Source organism: Pteropus vampyrus, unplaced genomic scaffold (assembly GCF_000151845.1).
Source record: "Pteropus vampyrus isolate Shadow unplaced genomic scaffold, Pvam_2.0 Scaffold280, whole genome shotgun sequence".
In the NCBI taxonomy this organism is placed as follows: domain Eukaryota; kingdom Metazoa; phylum Chordata; class Mammalia; order Chiroptera; family Pteropodidae; genus Pteropus; species Pteropus vampyrus.
Genome location: NW_011889061.1, coordinates 1,223,585 through 1,238,905, shown reverse-complemented (window position 1 = coordinate 1,238,905; position 15,321 = coordinate 1,223,585). Strand labels below are relative to the sequence as shown.

At 45.7% G+C, this 15,321-nt stretch overlaps 1 protein-coding gene across 1 annotated transcript in view; it reads left to right on the top strand.

Annotated features, from left to right (window-relative positions):
* The window catches only part of RALYL (RALY RNA binding protein like), a 193,029-nt gene that overhangs the window by 87,962 nt on the left and 89,746 nt on the right, over positions 1-15,321 (top strand). The window contains exon 5 of the mRNA XM_011375937.1: positions 1,068-1,075. Within this exon, the coding sequence (XP_011374239.1) occupies positions 1,068-1,075 (8 nt within the window). The remainder of the gene's footprint in view (positions 1-1,067; positions 1,076-15,321) is intronic.

The window sequence follows — 15,321 nt, the reverse complement described above, 5'->3', positions numbered from 1 at the left end:
GTAACGTTACTTTCCAGTCACTGCTCTAGTGCAGTGACCATAGCAATAACCAAAGCAAAGTTCTGTTGAGGAAAGGAGAATAAATGGCCATTTTCTACAGGGTAGACAGAAAAAGCCAGTGAGGAAGGCGACATTCGATCACACACCCGGAGGAAATGAGAGAGCAAGCTCTGCGTCTCCCTGGATAGTTCCAGGCATAAACAACAGCCCGTGCTAAGTCCCCGAGGTACGTGGGATATTGGAGGACCACCCAAGAGGCGGCAGGTAGAGTTCATGAAAAAACCTGAGGTCAGAAAAGCATCAGGGGTATTGAATGGGTAATAAGACAGAATTAAAGGGAAGAGTATAATTTATTTGTAACTGAATTCACATACAATATCTACCTACTTTTAAGCAACGCTATCCATACTTCTGAGTGACTCATGAAATAATTTTTTTTAAATAAAAATTTTAAATCATTATACTTTGTAATGGCCATCAGACCCCATCATTAATTCAAAGAGACTCAAACTGAGCCCATCCAGAGGCCAGAAAGGTATTATTTGAACAAGAATATTTTCTGATTTACCTTCTTTTAAATATCCTTATATTTATGATACAGTAACCCTCTCTATCTTTAAAAATCTTGCTGTGAGAAAAAAATAAATCCATAATTTGATAGAATTGTTGTAAGACTTCTTAAGGCATTGTCAGGAAGAAGCAAGACTGCCACCAGTCTGAGTCAGTGTCCAACTGGTGTTTTAGCAGTCGAGATGGACAACGGTTTGATGTCCTGTGGTCGCTGGAACATGAGTTGCCGTAGCTGTCCATCTTCACTATATTCTATCTTCTACAGATCTTTACTGAAGTATTTCTTAAAATTCTTTATTACCAATTAGATAGCAAAGATAAAAATTATTATTCAAAACAAATCTATATATAGATACCTTAAGTAATTGTGAGGATGAAACCAAATTATATCATATCTCACATGTTGACATTATTCATTGCAGAATCAGAAAAGCCATATGATCTAGGCTTAAACTGTGTTTTTTTAGTTTATAGTAAAAAAAAAAAAAGATTTGAAGCTTTATAGGTGAGGGGGGCTCTCTGGGGGACACTATTAAAATTCAATCCTTGATTTCTCTATTATTTTTTAATTTGTTTTTATTTTTCGGTTATAGTTGACATACAATATCCTATGACTTTCAGAGGTACGACCTAGTGGTTAGACATTTATGTAACTTAGGACGCGATCGCTACGATAAGCCTGGTCCCCACCCGGCACCATGAAGAATGATCACAGTCTTTCTGACTGCGCCCCGGTGCCGCACAGCACACACCCCCACGGCTGTGTCATAACGGCCGGTCTGTGCTTCTTACCCTCTTGGTGTCTCTGTTGTCAATGCTTGCTGGGAACTCTGATCTGGCATCTGAAACCTCCAGTCCTTCTGTGAAGTCTGTCACGTGAAGTCTCTCACATGAAGTCTCTAGCTGGTGTGGATGAGGGCCTGTAACTTCTCCATGGAGCCATGTCTCCACGGAGATGGAGTCACGTGGTCTGGTTGAGCATGCTCGGTGGGGCCCTAGTGGCCAGCTCGGGGGCAGAGATGCACGAAGGCTGGCTGACAGCACCCCCGAGGCACGTCGGTCTGCCTCACGTCCTTCAGCATTTGCTTTGCTTTTGTGGGCTCCAGCCTGCGACTGGTCCTGATTGCGAGAAAACTTATTCATTCTCATATTCATTCTGTCTGTCTGTCTGTCTACCTACCTACCTATCATCCATCCATCCATCCATCTATCTATCTACCTACTATCCATTTTTCTATCATCCATCCATTCATTTATCTACCTACCTATCATCTACCTATCCATTCATCTATCTATCTGTCTGTCTGTCTGTCTGTCATCTATCTATCAATCATCTATCTACCTACCTGCCTACCTACCACTCATCCATCCTCCACCTTTTTATCTACCTACCCATGTATCATCTATGCATCCATTCATCTATCATCTCTATCATCTATCTATCATCATCTATCTATTCCATGCATCTTTCTATTTCACAATGCTCCACAAAGCTGAAGTTCACTTCTGTAGAAGGTGATCATTTGTACGCGCTTTCTTTGAACTCGGCCGTCACGTCACCTGCTCCTTTAGATTCCTCTGCTGAGAATCAGTGTTGTGTTCACATCTAGACCTACACGACCACCGTGGCATCGCCTCTGACCCCGCCCCACGGCTCTGCGGGCGTTTACTTCCCAAAGAATGTTACAGTTAAAAATACTGTGGGTTTGTATTTATTGAGAACAAAAGATACACTTGAAGCAACTAGTCTCTCAGCAAAATAAGATGGGCGTTAAGGTAAATATCGATATATCTTTTTAAAATCCCATCATGAATGCAGAGATTTTTGTAAGATAAGAAAAATGGCCATAAGAAGCCCTGCCTTTATACTCTGACAAGCCCTGCCTCACCAGCCATGAATGCAACTTTCTCAAAACCAAGATTTGGTGTAATTGTGCTTTTTCGACAGTCTAATTGACTGAGCCACATTAAATTTTCATTTTAGTAAGTCGAAATTGGCATTCCATGTTGTTAAACCTAAATATCATAGAAATTGGCAAAAAGAGGAGGGTGGGTGGGGAGGGGGTGAGCAGGTAGGTGAACAGTCACTGATTCAGCGCAAGTTGGCATTGAAGGTTCAGGGCGTTTATAGTTAAGCCGAGGATGAGCACCTGCTGTACTGTGAGGCTAGAGTTAAGTTAGGGAGAGCGTGCACTGTTGTGCTTTAGGGCACGTAAGGTTAAACCTGCCGCAGAACGGTAGAAAACGCATTCAAGCTTGTCGACATAGATTAATTAGGTGACTGTTTTTGCAAGTGCCACATCTAACTAGGCTTTAAAGATTATCAAAACTTTAGAGACTGCCTACCTCCCACCAAATTAGAAATGCTTATAAAAATCTAAATTCTAATTTTATATGATTTTATTATTAGAACGTCACTTTCATCCAGATGGAAAATGGGACAGACAGCTGGAAATGCATTAACACTAATACCAAAAATGATAGAAAAATAATAATATTTGACATTTCTGGAACTCTACTATATGCTTGGTAGTGTTTTAAGCATTTCATTGTATACGACTAATATAATATATGTAACAGAAAAATAATCGAACATGAAAAAGCAATAATTTAGTAACCGGTGACGCTTTGAGTTTTCATTGCAATTTCAAAATGTTATTTATAATTTTGATATCTAATCTCTAGGAAAATGAACACATAAAATTCAATCCAAATATGTATATTGGCTGGGGTGAAAGCATTAGCTTATATGTCCCGTGAGGAAACTGAGAAATTAACTTTGAAAGTCAAAATATATTGTTTGACCGGTATCTCTATTCTTGGAATCATATAAAAACAGAAACAGCATCCCGAGGAAAAGCTTTCCGGGCACACGCGCAAGTGAAATGCTCACGCGCGAACACATCTGCTGGGAGTGTCGCCTTCTGCGGAAGGCGTGAAGGTCTCCACACTCAGAACAGCAGAGATCTCCCCATCGTCCGGTCGTTCGTGGGGCTCATCGCACCCGCAAAATCGTGCGGCACAACCTTTTGCTTCATTTTCCTGTTCGTGGTTATCGAACTTCGTGGCACGATTTTCCGAATGCGCTCTCATTTCGACTCTGGGGTTTCGGACACCTTTAGTTATAAAAGGCTGCGTTATATACGGTTAGTATTAGCTCAGGCTCTTAATGGTCTCTTGTCAGTGACACGGTATTATCTCTAGAACTTCATTTGTGTTGAAAATAAAAATAAAATCCACATCTATTTCCTTAAACTCCTTACAGAGAGTGTGGCACGTATTTTTACTGTGTCTTCTGCCTTAGGCTGCTCAGCGTTGGAAGGTGTGCTAAGTGGATTTTGTATTATATGATTTTTTTGACCCTTAGTGAACTTGAAACTGCTTTAGCGGAATAGCTGGATGTATTTCCTTAAACAAACACACATTGTTCTTCGAATTGCTAGTATCTGTCTTCTTAATAGGCTCCCGGGCAATGAGAATCTTGACTTTGAAGTCACCTCTGCTGGGTTCATGTGGACGTCTGACTGTTTTTTACCGTTTTTCCTCCCATACTTGAACAGCGTCTTTCGACTCAAGTTTGTTTAAATGTACAGCATATAGTCGTAGCGTATTTTTTTACCTGTACCCTCAGATTATAACATTTTTGGTATTTTATTCTATACGATCATAAAATCAGAAACCATCATATATATGCAATGCCTATAAATGCATACAGGCCACCTGGGACACTTAGTTCTATCTATTTTATGGCATCAGTAATTGACAAGGGGCTGGTTCACATTAAATAGACATGTACTTACCCAGAATCAGAAAACGTTCACTTTTAATTGAAGTGCAAGGAAAATTTCATTTACTTTTTTCACTTCTGGCTTCACTAAGGTAACAAGAGAAAAACGGTCACTTTAAAAATTTTAAAAGTGGTCACTTTCACGGTCACTTTAAAATGGTCACTTTAAAGAATTTTAAAAGTGGTCGTAAAATTTTTCTCAGCATAGAATTTGTCCTCCCAGGGCTATTTATATGAAACTAGCCTTTTTCTAATGGTCATTTCTGACATAAATGTCACACTCAGGTTTGATTAATGGGCACAGAATCTCCCGAAAAGGCTGTGGCAATGATCACTCGGAAGAGTCCTACGTTTATTCACTATTTAGACAGCGATATTTTTCAGATCATTCACCGGAACCCGAGCTAGATTTCGAGAGAGGATTCTACTATTTGAGATTGAAAGAAAAACATCATTGAAAATTCTACTTTAAAAACATTCTTTGTCACTTGGATATGTAAGAAAGACGTTAGAGAGCCAGCACAGGAATGAGATGTGTCCGAACCCGTGTCACAAAGATAACAGAGTTTGTCACTGAGGTTTTCTTTTGGGTCCGTGAAAACAGGCACTATAATCAGTGAACTGGTTCTTGTATCCCAGAAACAGCTGTCCAGAAGCTTAAAGATGCTCTGAGTTGGTGTCGTCCCTGGCAGCTGCCATCTGACCATTCTGTTGTTTGGGGAGGCCACCAGCCGTCAGGAATACCGTTTCTCCTGGACTACTGCTGACAGTAATTAAATCAACAGTTGTAGTGACTTGTTGTGACTTCAGGCCCTGTTAAATAAGTCCTGCTTTGCTTATCTGGACGTTAGAGGATCGAGTAGCTTGGGGACCGGCATTCTCAGTAAATTACCCGCATTATTAATTTTTATCCGTGTTCACGTCGGAGTAGTTTGCCAGGTATAGGAATATCTGTTGTAATACTCCTTTCCAAAAAACATGTTCTACGTATTGTAATTCAGCGTCCTCACATCGGCTATGACAATGTCATTTCATATGGGGACCAGGGCCATTAAATCTAGAGATGCACAAGGTCGGCTACAGTGATGACAGTCTCCGGTCATCTACTGGCATAGACCATACTCGAAAGAGCACTGTCACCGAGGCCTTGTCTCCGGAAACCTCCCAGTGGATTCTTTTTGCATACGTCACGGTCACTTTTCATGTGTTTAATAACAGTGCAGCTTTCTAACAGATATTTACCATCGCCATATTCATGTGGCAATAAAATTAGGTTAAGGTACTCTTGATGACGTCACTAATGGCTTTCAGTCATTATTGAGTTTTTTATGACGTTACAAAATGGCACGATTTAAGAAAAATTATAAACGTCTACCCTGCTTCTTTGTCAGGACTGACATTTATGGAATTCCTTCGGTTGTTATGTCTTGGGTATTTTATTATCCAAGACATCGAGAAGTGTAAAAATAGTACAGCTCTCTAATCAAGTTATCATCCAAGTGTTAGGGTTTTGTTGCATTTATTGGATGGCAGCATATATCTCCATGACCTGCCCTAATTTAAATTTAGCTGCCAGATTTCCCGGAAAACAAAGTAAGTCTAGACGTGATTTCAGCTGACAAGTAGGCATCGTCGCTTTGTGTCATCGACCAGGGTTTTAGCGGGGGCCCCTTTGGGTTATCCTGGGTCAGTCCCTACATCTGTATCCACCGAAAGCCTTAATATTATTAATCCATCTAAACTCTATTACTTGGTAGTTATAGTGGACCGATTTTTCAATCATTGCACCAGAACATACGTTAGGAAAGCGCTGTCTGATTTTACGACCTCGAAAAGACTTCCCAGGCGCTTCTTGGCCAGGCGTGACCTTGCGACGCAGACTCGCTCCCAGCCACCCACTGGCGTGTTCCGGTTCGGTGCGCGATGCTGCGCTTTCTTCCTGTGCTCTGTGCCATCGCTTCCGTCGTTGACCCCTTATGTTGCTTCTTCTGTCTGGCGCACTCGCCCCTCCTGCCTTGGTCAAGTCCTGCTGATTCTTCTGGTGCCAGCTTAGGCGGTCACGCCCCGCTGACAAACGTCTCTGAGCTCCTCATGGCTGGCACTGCTCTTTTGGGCATCCCTCTGTATCCTAAGTGTGCCCCGTGTATTAGCTGTAATGCGTCCAGTCATTTGGCTACACCCCTGCAAGGCACAGACCAGACCCCTGTGTTCTTTACTGTGTCGCCAGCCTCGTCCGGCACTAGGAAGCGCTTGATCGATAGACGCTGAAGGGTGAAAGGAACAGGTGGCTTTACGGATGTGCCTGTCTCAGCAACTAGAAATCGCAGTCACTCGCCCCAAGTGAATCACTCTGATATAGGTTATGGATGAGATATCGTTTGCCTTTTTATACTCACAAACATCCATCCGCTAAGGCCTTTTTGGCCTCAGCTGTTGGGGTGATCTTGTTTACTCACAACTCTAATTTACTTATTTTATAAGAGGTATTAAAAGAAATCTCAAAATACGTATATTACATCCTGCGTAATTTGACAACTGTAACCCAGAATCGAAGGCCCGTGTGGAAAACGACGCGACGTGCTTATGGTGGCTTTCTCCCAGGGACCGCCGTGGTGCTACTCATTGGGAAACTCCGCTAGTTTCTAGGCAATTTCAAGCTTGCAGATGCTGCATCGTTATGTTTTAAGAACTGAAGATTTATGGCTGATAACACATTCAGAATTAAAACTTGCCTCTCTCCATTCTGTTCTCTGCCCGCCCAGGGTTGACTGTGCTGCTAGATTTCATTATCCCTTAAATCAATGTTGTATCAGTTAGAGGAAACGGTTGTTTGTTTCTCCACAGATGTGTAGATATTAATCCCAGCAGTAACTCGGCAATTGATTTTATTTAGACCTCGACATCACGGGGACATAGACGACAAGGGGTAACTGGGTCGGGACTCGCTGGCCGACGCTGTGAAAATTAAGACTTCCTGTCATGCATAATAAGTCGGCGTCACTCATCTGCTGTGCCGCTTTTAAATCGGGGGGTATAATTAGGATGGTCATCTACAGTATTTTCACTGCTCACCTTTTTCTTCTCTTTATTCTTCCTCCTTTCCATTATTCTTGCCTCTCAGAAGCAGTATCAACTGGAAATTCTTGAATTGTAACTAAAAGTGGCCTCATTTCCAAAGCACTGAAAGTCATTGCAGGGGAAAAGCTCTCTCAAGGGCTTTTCGTGTTTCAAAGATGTGGATGTACAGCCCATGTCAGGAATAAATTCTGCACATTAAATCGACCTGAATGGTTAGAGCACAAACTTTTTTTACCAACATGGGCAAATTTCTGACATAAAAGCCTAGAACGGAACAATTGAAAAGAAGCTATTCGAATAATGCAGAGACTCTGAAAGGCTCTCCATGCTGTGAGATTTTTTCTTTTCTGAGTCTCATCGAGATTTTTCCAAGAATTTTGACCAAGTAGTCAGCTTACTTTCTGGACCTGGTAATTGGAAAAATAAAAAAAAAAAAAAGATGAAATTATTCGAAGAGCAATAGGGAATTCAATAAAGAATGGACAGCAAGATATTATGTGCTTGATAAGTATATTTCAAACTTCTTACCTGCGTTGATTAGAGCACCGGCCTTAACCACCCAAGGTCAAAGATTTGCGCTGTCTGTGACATGGACAGTTCACCCCATTTTGGATCATGGACACTGTGGTCCCCCCGACCAGCCGTCCTTCGAAGAAGGACCTGGTTCCCAGCTAGCATTGGAGGAAAGGGCCATGACAGGCCAGGCGAGGGCCATTACACAGCGTCAGAACTCAGCGTGCTAAGATGAATAACTGCCATGTTTGTTTATTTACATATATATCTACATGCATATAAAATTCGTGTCATAGCGCTCGTGATGCCTTCATAAATGAAAGGGTGCACGGCTATGTTTGAATAAACCATTAATCGTTTTCATTTTATTTTATGAAAGCGATAAAATTCAACCAGCTTAACTTTCCTTTTGATCAAGTGCCAAGTTCACGCACTTGGAATTTCGCTCCGTAGCGAACGTCTCTAAAGGCTTGCTTCGCGGAGGGAGGCGAGGTTAGTCTCAGAGAATGTTTTCCGTGGCCGCTTTTCCTCTTAGCAGGTTTAAGTTAAACTTTAGGCAATTTAAAGGACAATGAAAAAATAAAGTATGTTGTTGTTTCCCTCAAGGCATTAGAATGAGCGTTTCTGAGTTTCTGTAAGAAATGTCACTTTGCTTACCGTGAAGGAGTCTAAGACTTGTTTCATGGAGGAAGACGGCCTGGGTTAAGGTACCGCCATGAGTAGAATTAGCTGGAAAATGTCCACGGCTTATGCGGCTAGGACAACGGTGCACTGTGGCACCATTTTATTAAGCGTGTGTCTCACACCGCCGCGAGCATGGACCACTGTGTGCAAACCACAAGCTACCGACTTACTTCGGTTTGGACCTAAAGTTCTCGTGTCCATCACACTTAATGACAGTGTTTCATAGACCTGGGTCTGCTTGAACAGGACTGTCTAGACTTCCATCGATACTGTGCTCTATTTTGTATAAATGCAACCTAACAATGACACAGCATCAAGTCTAAAACCTGCAGCGTTTTCTAGGCTAATGTCCCCATGGTGTGGAGGAGGGATGGCTTGGTGACAGTACCCGCCGGAACGGGTGACCAGTGTGCCCACCCACCCTCCCTCTTTGGGGGACTAGGGCTTTATTTACCACTAGTAATTTCATTTTTAAAAACATTAACAATCTTGCTACTGAAAAATTAAGGCTTACTAGAAATCCACATGAAAATATTCTCATATATTTAAATCATATTAATTTTCAAGTCTTTCTTGTATTATCGCAATGTCCTGTCTTGCTATTTACAACCCCCTTTGCTAAGCTCACCAACCCCCCACCCCCCGCATACCCTTTTCCTACGTCATCTGTATTAAAGCGCTCACCGTACTGTAAAATGTACTTCTTTCTCTGCGTGGCTCTCTCCGGTAAACCAGCAGAACTAAGACTGGATTTCTAAAGTGTCTTTGTAGCACCGTGTCCAGCTGATGGGAGGATTTCAATGAGCATTCGATGAATGAGTAAATGACCGGATTCACTAAAATCATCGCGTCTTTAGCTTTAGTTTATTTTATCTTCTATTTCTACTATATTTTCAGACGTATTCTGCTTACTTTCAGTAACGCAGATAAAGTAACACATGCGATTTACCTTTCTAATTAAACCACCTCACGATATTCTGGGCAGTTCCTAAAAATGAGCTACACAGGTTGAAACCTACCTTCCTGTCCGGGCTGGCGATCTAACGGCTATTGCGACTTCATCATTTAGAAACCTTACGCTGTCTCTCTTCCGGCAACAATATAAAAGACACGTTTCGTATCTGAGCTAGAGGTAACGCACCGTCGCTTATTCACGCCTTCGGAGTGCTGAGCACATTTATTCAAGGTCTTCAGTTACCTCTCTTCCCGTCTGTGCTACTGAGAACGTACCCAGCGTCTTGGCCTGTTCTTCCAGGTCCCAGCAAACTTACGAAGCTCCGTCTCTGACACTCGTTTGGGGTTCGTCTCCTCGGTCGCTTTGGGCCCAGAGTCGCGGGCTTCGATCGAGGACTTCTAAAGCAGCTCGTTTGGGCTCCTGCTCTGTAACTTGCCAAATCTTTTTAAAGCCAGGCCAAAAAAATGAAAAGTCCTCCTCCACATTTTATCAGTGTAATAACCAAAATTCTCGGTTATGCCCTTGGGTCTCGTTTCCTGTTTTCCTCTGCACGATGCACATTATGTACTTTCGGGTTTCATAGACAAGTCCCTAATTTGCTCAGAATTTGTGCTCATAAGTTTGCCAGATAACTATCAAATCAATCGTCCATAATTAAACCCTAAGTCCAAGTACCCTGCGTATTTTGCAATGCTTAATTGATCTTTCCCAGTGGCACACTTCACTGCTGTTTTCATCATGGGAATAGTACGAGTTGTCAGAATATTTTATACTTCGCAATCACCTATTAATTATGAAGCATAGTTTCATTCACTTTTTTCTCGACGCGCAATCAACCTCTGCTGTTTATCGTGGCCTGAATTTTATAGCAGGTAGGGTGGTTAGGTGTCCTTTAATTACATGTGGTTAATGAATATTCAATCATTTTTCCACTGCCTAAGATCTGCCCAAACCAGTACGCTTTTTTCGTCATCTGAGAACCGATGTTATTCAAGTGTGTTTTGTCAGAAATGTCATTTTCATCTGTCAGGAAGTGGCTTAAGCACATTTTTTTTTCCTTCTATATATAACATAATTGCCAAGGTCGTCAAATAATATATGAAGATACACTGGCATAACAAAAGGCCAGCAAAGAATGGCGATGGCCCACACTTGCTTGCTTCCCCATCACTGTAGAAATGTGATTAGTGATAATGGTAGTTAATTATTTTGAACAATGAACCCAATCAATCTAGTCAGTTCACCAAGGAGAAAGGACGGGTATTAAACAAGAACCCTGATAAGGTCAGAATGGACTACGGAAATACATTAATTAGCTTGACGCGTGCTTTAATCAACGCTGCGTTGTCATGCCCGTTAGCAGATAATACAGCTGCTCACACATAAAAGAATGATGTGTCCTTAGAAATTCTAATTTTCAGCGCCTTTAATAACAGTGGTTCTTACATTCACCATGTTCTGGTTGAGGGTGAACGTCATGTAGTACGCATGTACGAGTCCCTCAGCTTAGAAATAGGAGTTACTGTGAGAGAGAACAAAATACCACAGCCCAGCTCGTAGTGAATGATGCAGATCCCCCACGTCCTCTGCTGATAAGCGTCGAGAATGATGGAAAGCCTAATCTAGTTGTAAACAACCTGCGTAAATGAATTGTATGTGTTTTTTTTTTTTTCTGGATGCATATAGGAGTAGCGAACAAATTTAATTACATTGAGCAATCTTAGTTTGAAATCATCAGCTTCCTTTAAATTTTAAATGAGGATTATGAAAATAATTATGCTTTACGAGCAAGTAGGTTTCTATTTTCGTGGGATAGAGAACAATAAAATACGACCACTTCGCGAAATTTTAGGACGACTCAACTATTTCTTTATTGTAAAAGTAAACCCAGATATGTAAAACGGCCTTAGGGCAACTGGAATATATAAAATCGAGGTGTCCTTAAACGACCATCATTTTGAGTAACCGCAGAGACAGACAGGCCTGCTCACGGGTAACATAACTGATCCAGACTGGACTTACGTAGCTTTCTGTTCGGAGGTGGAGTCCTTTGTAATGTTCTTCTTACAGACAATGGTCGGAAAATTATGGAAAAGGCAAGAGAGATGTTTTAGCTACTTAGCCCAGCAGTTTACTTGATCTTCATGAACTATAGCTGAAGGGTACTCTTTAACGTAAAATGATTGAAACTCTGTTCAGACTTTCAAAAGGGAGAGATGAAACAGCGCTATGCGACATCTAACAACCATGTCTGTAAACCAGAAGGTGGCTTAAACCCACATGGGAAGCAAAGCATGCCACATCACATAAAACGTCCCAGGAGCGCGACGTGAAAAGCGTGGGCTGCATGACTCGTGGCGTAAGGTGGCCCATTTCCAAAACTCGCTCCGTTCCTGCTCCTCCACTGCTGCAGCCCATTATTCTCAGCTTTTAAGCGGTAAAAGCATCCAGTTCGTTCATCTGTTCGGCAAACATTTATTCAATGAGAAGCGTTTTATGCTGGGCCCGGTGGAGGCTGTCGGTTCACACGAGATAGTCTCCGTCCTCGAGCAGTTTGCACAAACACGACACAAAGTGCCACACGCAGTTGCCTCGCAGTCCTGAGGACGTAAGACTCTTTCTGCCGTGGTAGCGAAGCTCGAAGGGCCAGTGACACGGTGACGGGAGCGGCGAGGCGGGGAGGGGACTCGGGGGAGGCCGGCCGTGTCCGGAGGAGGCCGCGGGGCTTGAGTCTGTCCCCCGGTTAGGACCCCGCTGGCGAGCTCTGCGGGAGGCGGGGCTCGGAGGCGCAAATGCCACCAGACACGCGCCGGGGGCTGCGCAGGGTCCGGGCAGGACGCGGGACACGATAAGGGGCCGTTCGGGGACCTCGTCGGACAGGACTGGCTCCCGCGAGGCACACACACTGCCGGCCGGGAGCTGGCGGGGGTGGAGCGGAAAGGGGCTGACACGGGGTGGGGGGACCAACGTCACGCGGAGATGAAGAGACGCGCTCGTGAGCAAGGAGGGGAGCTGGGGACAGGGACAGGCACAGGGAGCAGGACGGCTCTGGCGGGCGAGCCGTCTTCACAGGCTGCCGCCCGAAGTGAAAAGTGGAGGCCAGCGCGAGGCCCCTTTGCGCGTGGCCCCCTGTGGCCCTCGGGAAAAGCCCGGGGCCCTCGCCAGCCCGGGAGCTGCCGTCCGGGGCGACGCGTCCGCCTCTGCGTCTTCAGCCCCGTTTCCCCCGAGGTCCGGCCAGTGCCACTTCCCGCCCTCCCGAGAGCTGGGACTTCGCTGGGCCGTGTCCTTTCGCGAAACGCGCTCTCGTCCGCACCCCGCGCCCCGGCACGTCTCGCACGTCTGGGCCTTCGGACCCCAGGTCGCGTGCGCCCCCCTCAGCGACCTTCGCCGCGGAGCCCTGGGCCCCGTCCCATGACGCGTTTCCACAGCGGGCTTTTTGTTTCGTGTCCGCCCCGTGTCGGTCCAGAAGCCGCAGGAGAAGAGTCGCGCTCGCCCCCGGCGCACCCCGAGAACCTGCGCCCGAGGTCCCGTCGGTGCCCAGTGCGTGTGTGCGGAGTGAGCGGGAGGGAGCGACAGCCCTGCGCGCTAACGCCACCCCCCAGGGCGGTCCCCAGGGCTCCAGCGTGCTCCGTCCCCAGCGGACAGGAACGGATTGTCACACGCTAAAGCACTTAACAGACAGTACTAAAAAAAAGTTTCTCGAAAGCTATTATTATACTACGAATGCTTATCGGGAGGGAAACGTCTTGTAGAATAAATTAGTAAAGATAAAATACATTTCACTGTTTAGATGGTACCAGAAAAGGTGTAACGTGTATAATTTACTCGACGAGACTGACTTGATAATCATGGCTTTTAAATGCTTATCGTGACAATTAACACGCTGTTATCCGGGTCCTGTGAGGACCCAGAGTTGGGGGCGCGGGGGTCAGAATGACCGATGGACACGGAACAGGCGGCCCCTGTGCGCCCCTGCGGCCTCGCAGGGGACCGATGCTCGTGACCCGGCACCCACGCCTCGCTCAGCAGCTGCAGGGCCACGAGGCCGGTGCCACCCGCAGCGTCCGCCCTGCCATCTGTCGTTCCTGTGTCCCTCACGTCACACCCTCGGCTGTACTTCCCCCCCCCCCTGCCCCACCCCGACGCTCCCTGCTGGGGGCCCCGCCACACGACAGGCCCCGCCACGGAGACGCGGGTTTACGCGACGACATAGGGGCAGGTGGACGACACGGGTGTTAATGCCACACGCGGACGGACGGGCTCGGTCCTCAAGATGCAGGAAGGAGGAAAAATGACACAGCGGCGTTTGTAAGAAAAACACTCCACGTTAGCCCGAGCTTCGACGTGCTGGTCTCGGAATGAGCTGGGCCGCAGTTCGGCGCCCGGTCCCCCCGCTCGCCGCTGGCGGGGCTGTGTTAGGGACGACAGCGGGGTCCGCGACGCCTGTTAGATGGCAGAAGAGCCGTGCATCCCCTGACCCCGTGCCCGCCACGACGCTCGCTTGACGGGCAGTAGTCGCCCGACCCGCCCGTCGGCCGGGTGCCCGGCGGGAGGGTCCCCCGTGCGCGAGGCATCCCCGCTCTGCATTCAGACCGGGAGCGTTTAAAGGGCGGAGTGAACGCTGGCTGCCGCCGCCACATCCGCGTGCGTGTTCTTCGTTTGGAAATGAGCGAGCGTTTTATCCGCGGCTCTTGCTGCAAGTCCGGCTTCCCCTATGCGTCCGAACCGCGTGGTTTACATCCACGGACCGCGAGCGAGCACCGGTCTCGCCCTGCCCGCCCCGTCCCCTCCGTGGTTGGTCCCTTTCCCGTTCCCGATGTGCAGAGCGCCACGCAACTGGGATCTCTGGCACATCGACTTACTACACAAAACGGTTTTTAGAGCAGAAAAACAGTTACCGATCTTATAAAAAATTATAATTGGTCAAAACAACAAATTTGGTTATAGTTTATGTTTATTAGTTTGACCTTAAGAGGATATTTATGACAACGACGAATCTTTCTTTCATCTTTAAGGTATCGCCTTATAAACACCTTTCGCCGACCGTGTCTTTATGGTTACGGTTGCTCAATATAACAAATATAACATTTGGGGTATTATGGAGTGAAATGTCCAGCTGTGAGAGCACTACATGTAACCAGATTCAAAAAGCAATAGATTCAGTCCTAGAATGGCGAGATGCATCCTGCTGTTTTGCGACATTCTGTTCCTGTCAGCCACAAAAGACATGCAGACCGTGTCTGAGTAAGAACAATCTGATGGGAGTCCCTGCGTGTGGCTATTCTAACTGAAAGAAAGGACTATCTGCAGAGCAGGGGACAAATGGTCCGTGAGGGGTCAGCAATCCGGACGCTGAAGGCACAGATGAATGTGTAGTGTGGGAGCTGTCACAGCAAAGTAACCGTGACGAGTCACGCCACGGCACCCAGGAATAAAAACGGAAGGAGCGCACTTTAAATAAGTTAATTTCAAATTAAGCACATGGGCTCAGAAGAGACTGATGCCCATCTGCCATCGTAAGGTATGGCTACAGCACAACATACAAACGCGACACAATCGCATCGCATCTATCAGTGAGTTCGGTGACAATTTTACTGGCCACCAGTGGGCAGAAGCGGAGTGTCGCTTGTCACATTGATGGACTGCCCATTACCGCCTCAGATCCTTCTCAGCACCAAGAAGAACGATACCCCCAGAAGCAGCCCGGTGTCGGCGGCCTGGATGATGAGTTCTC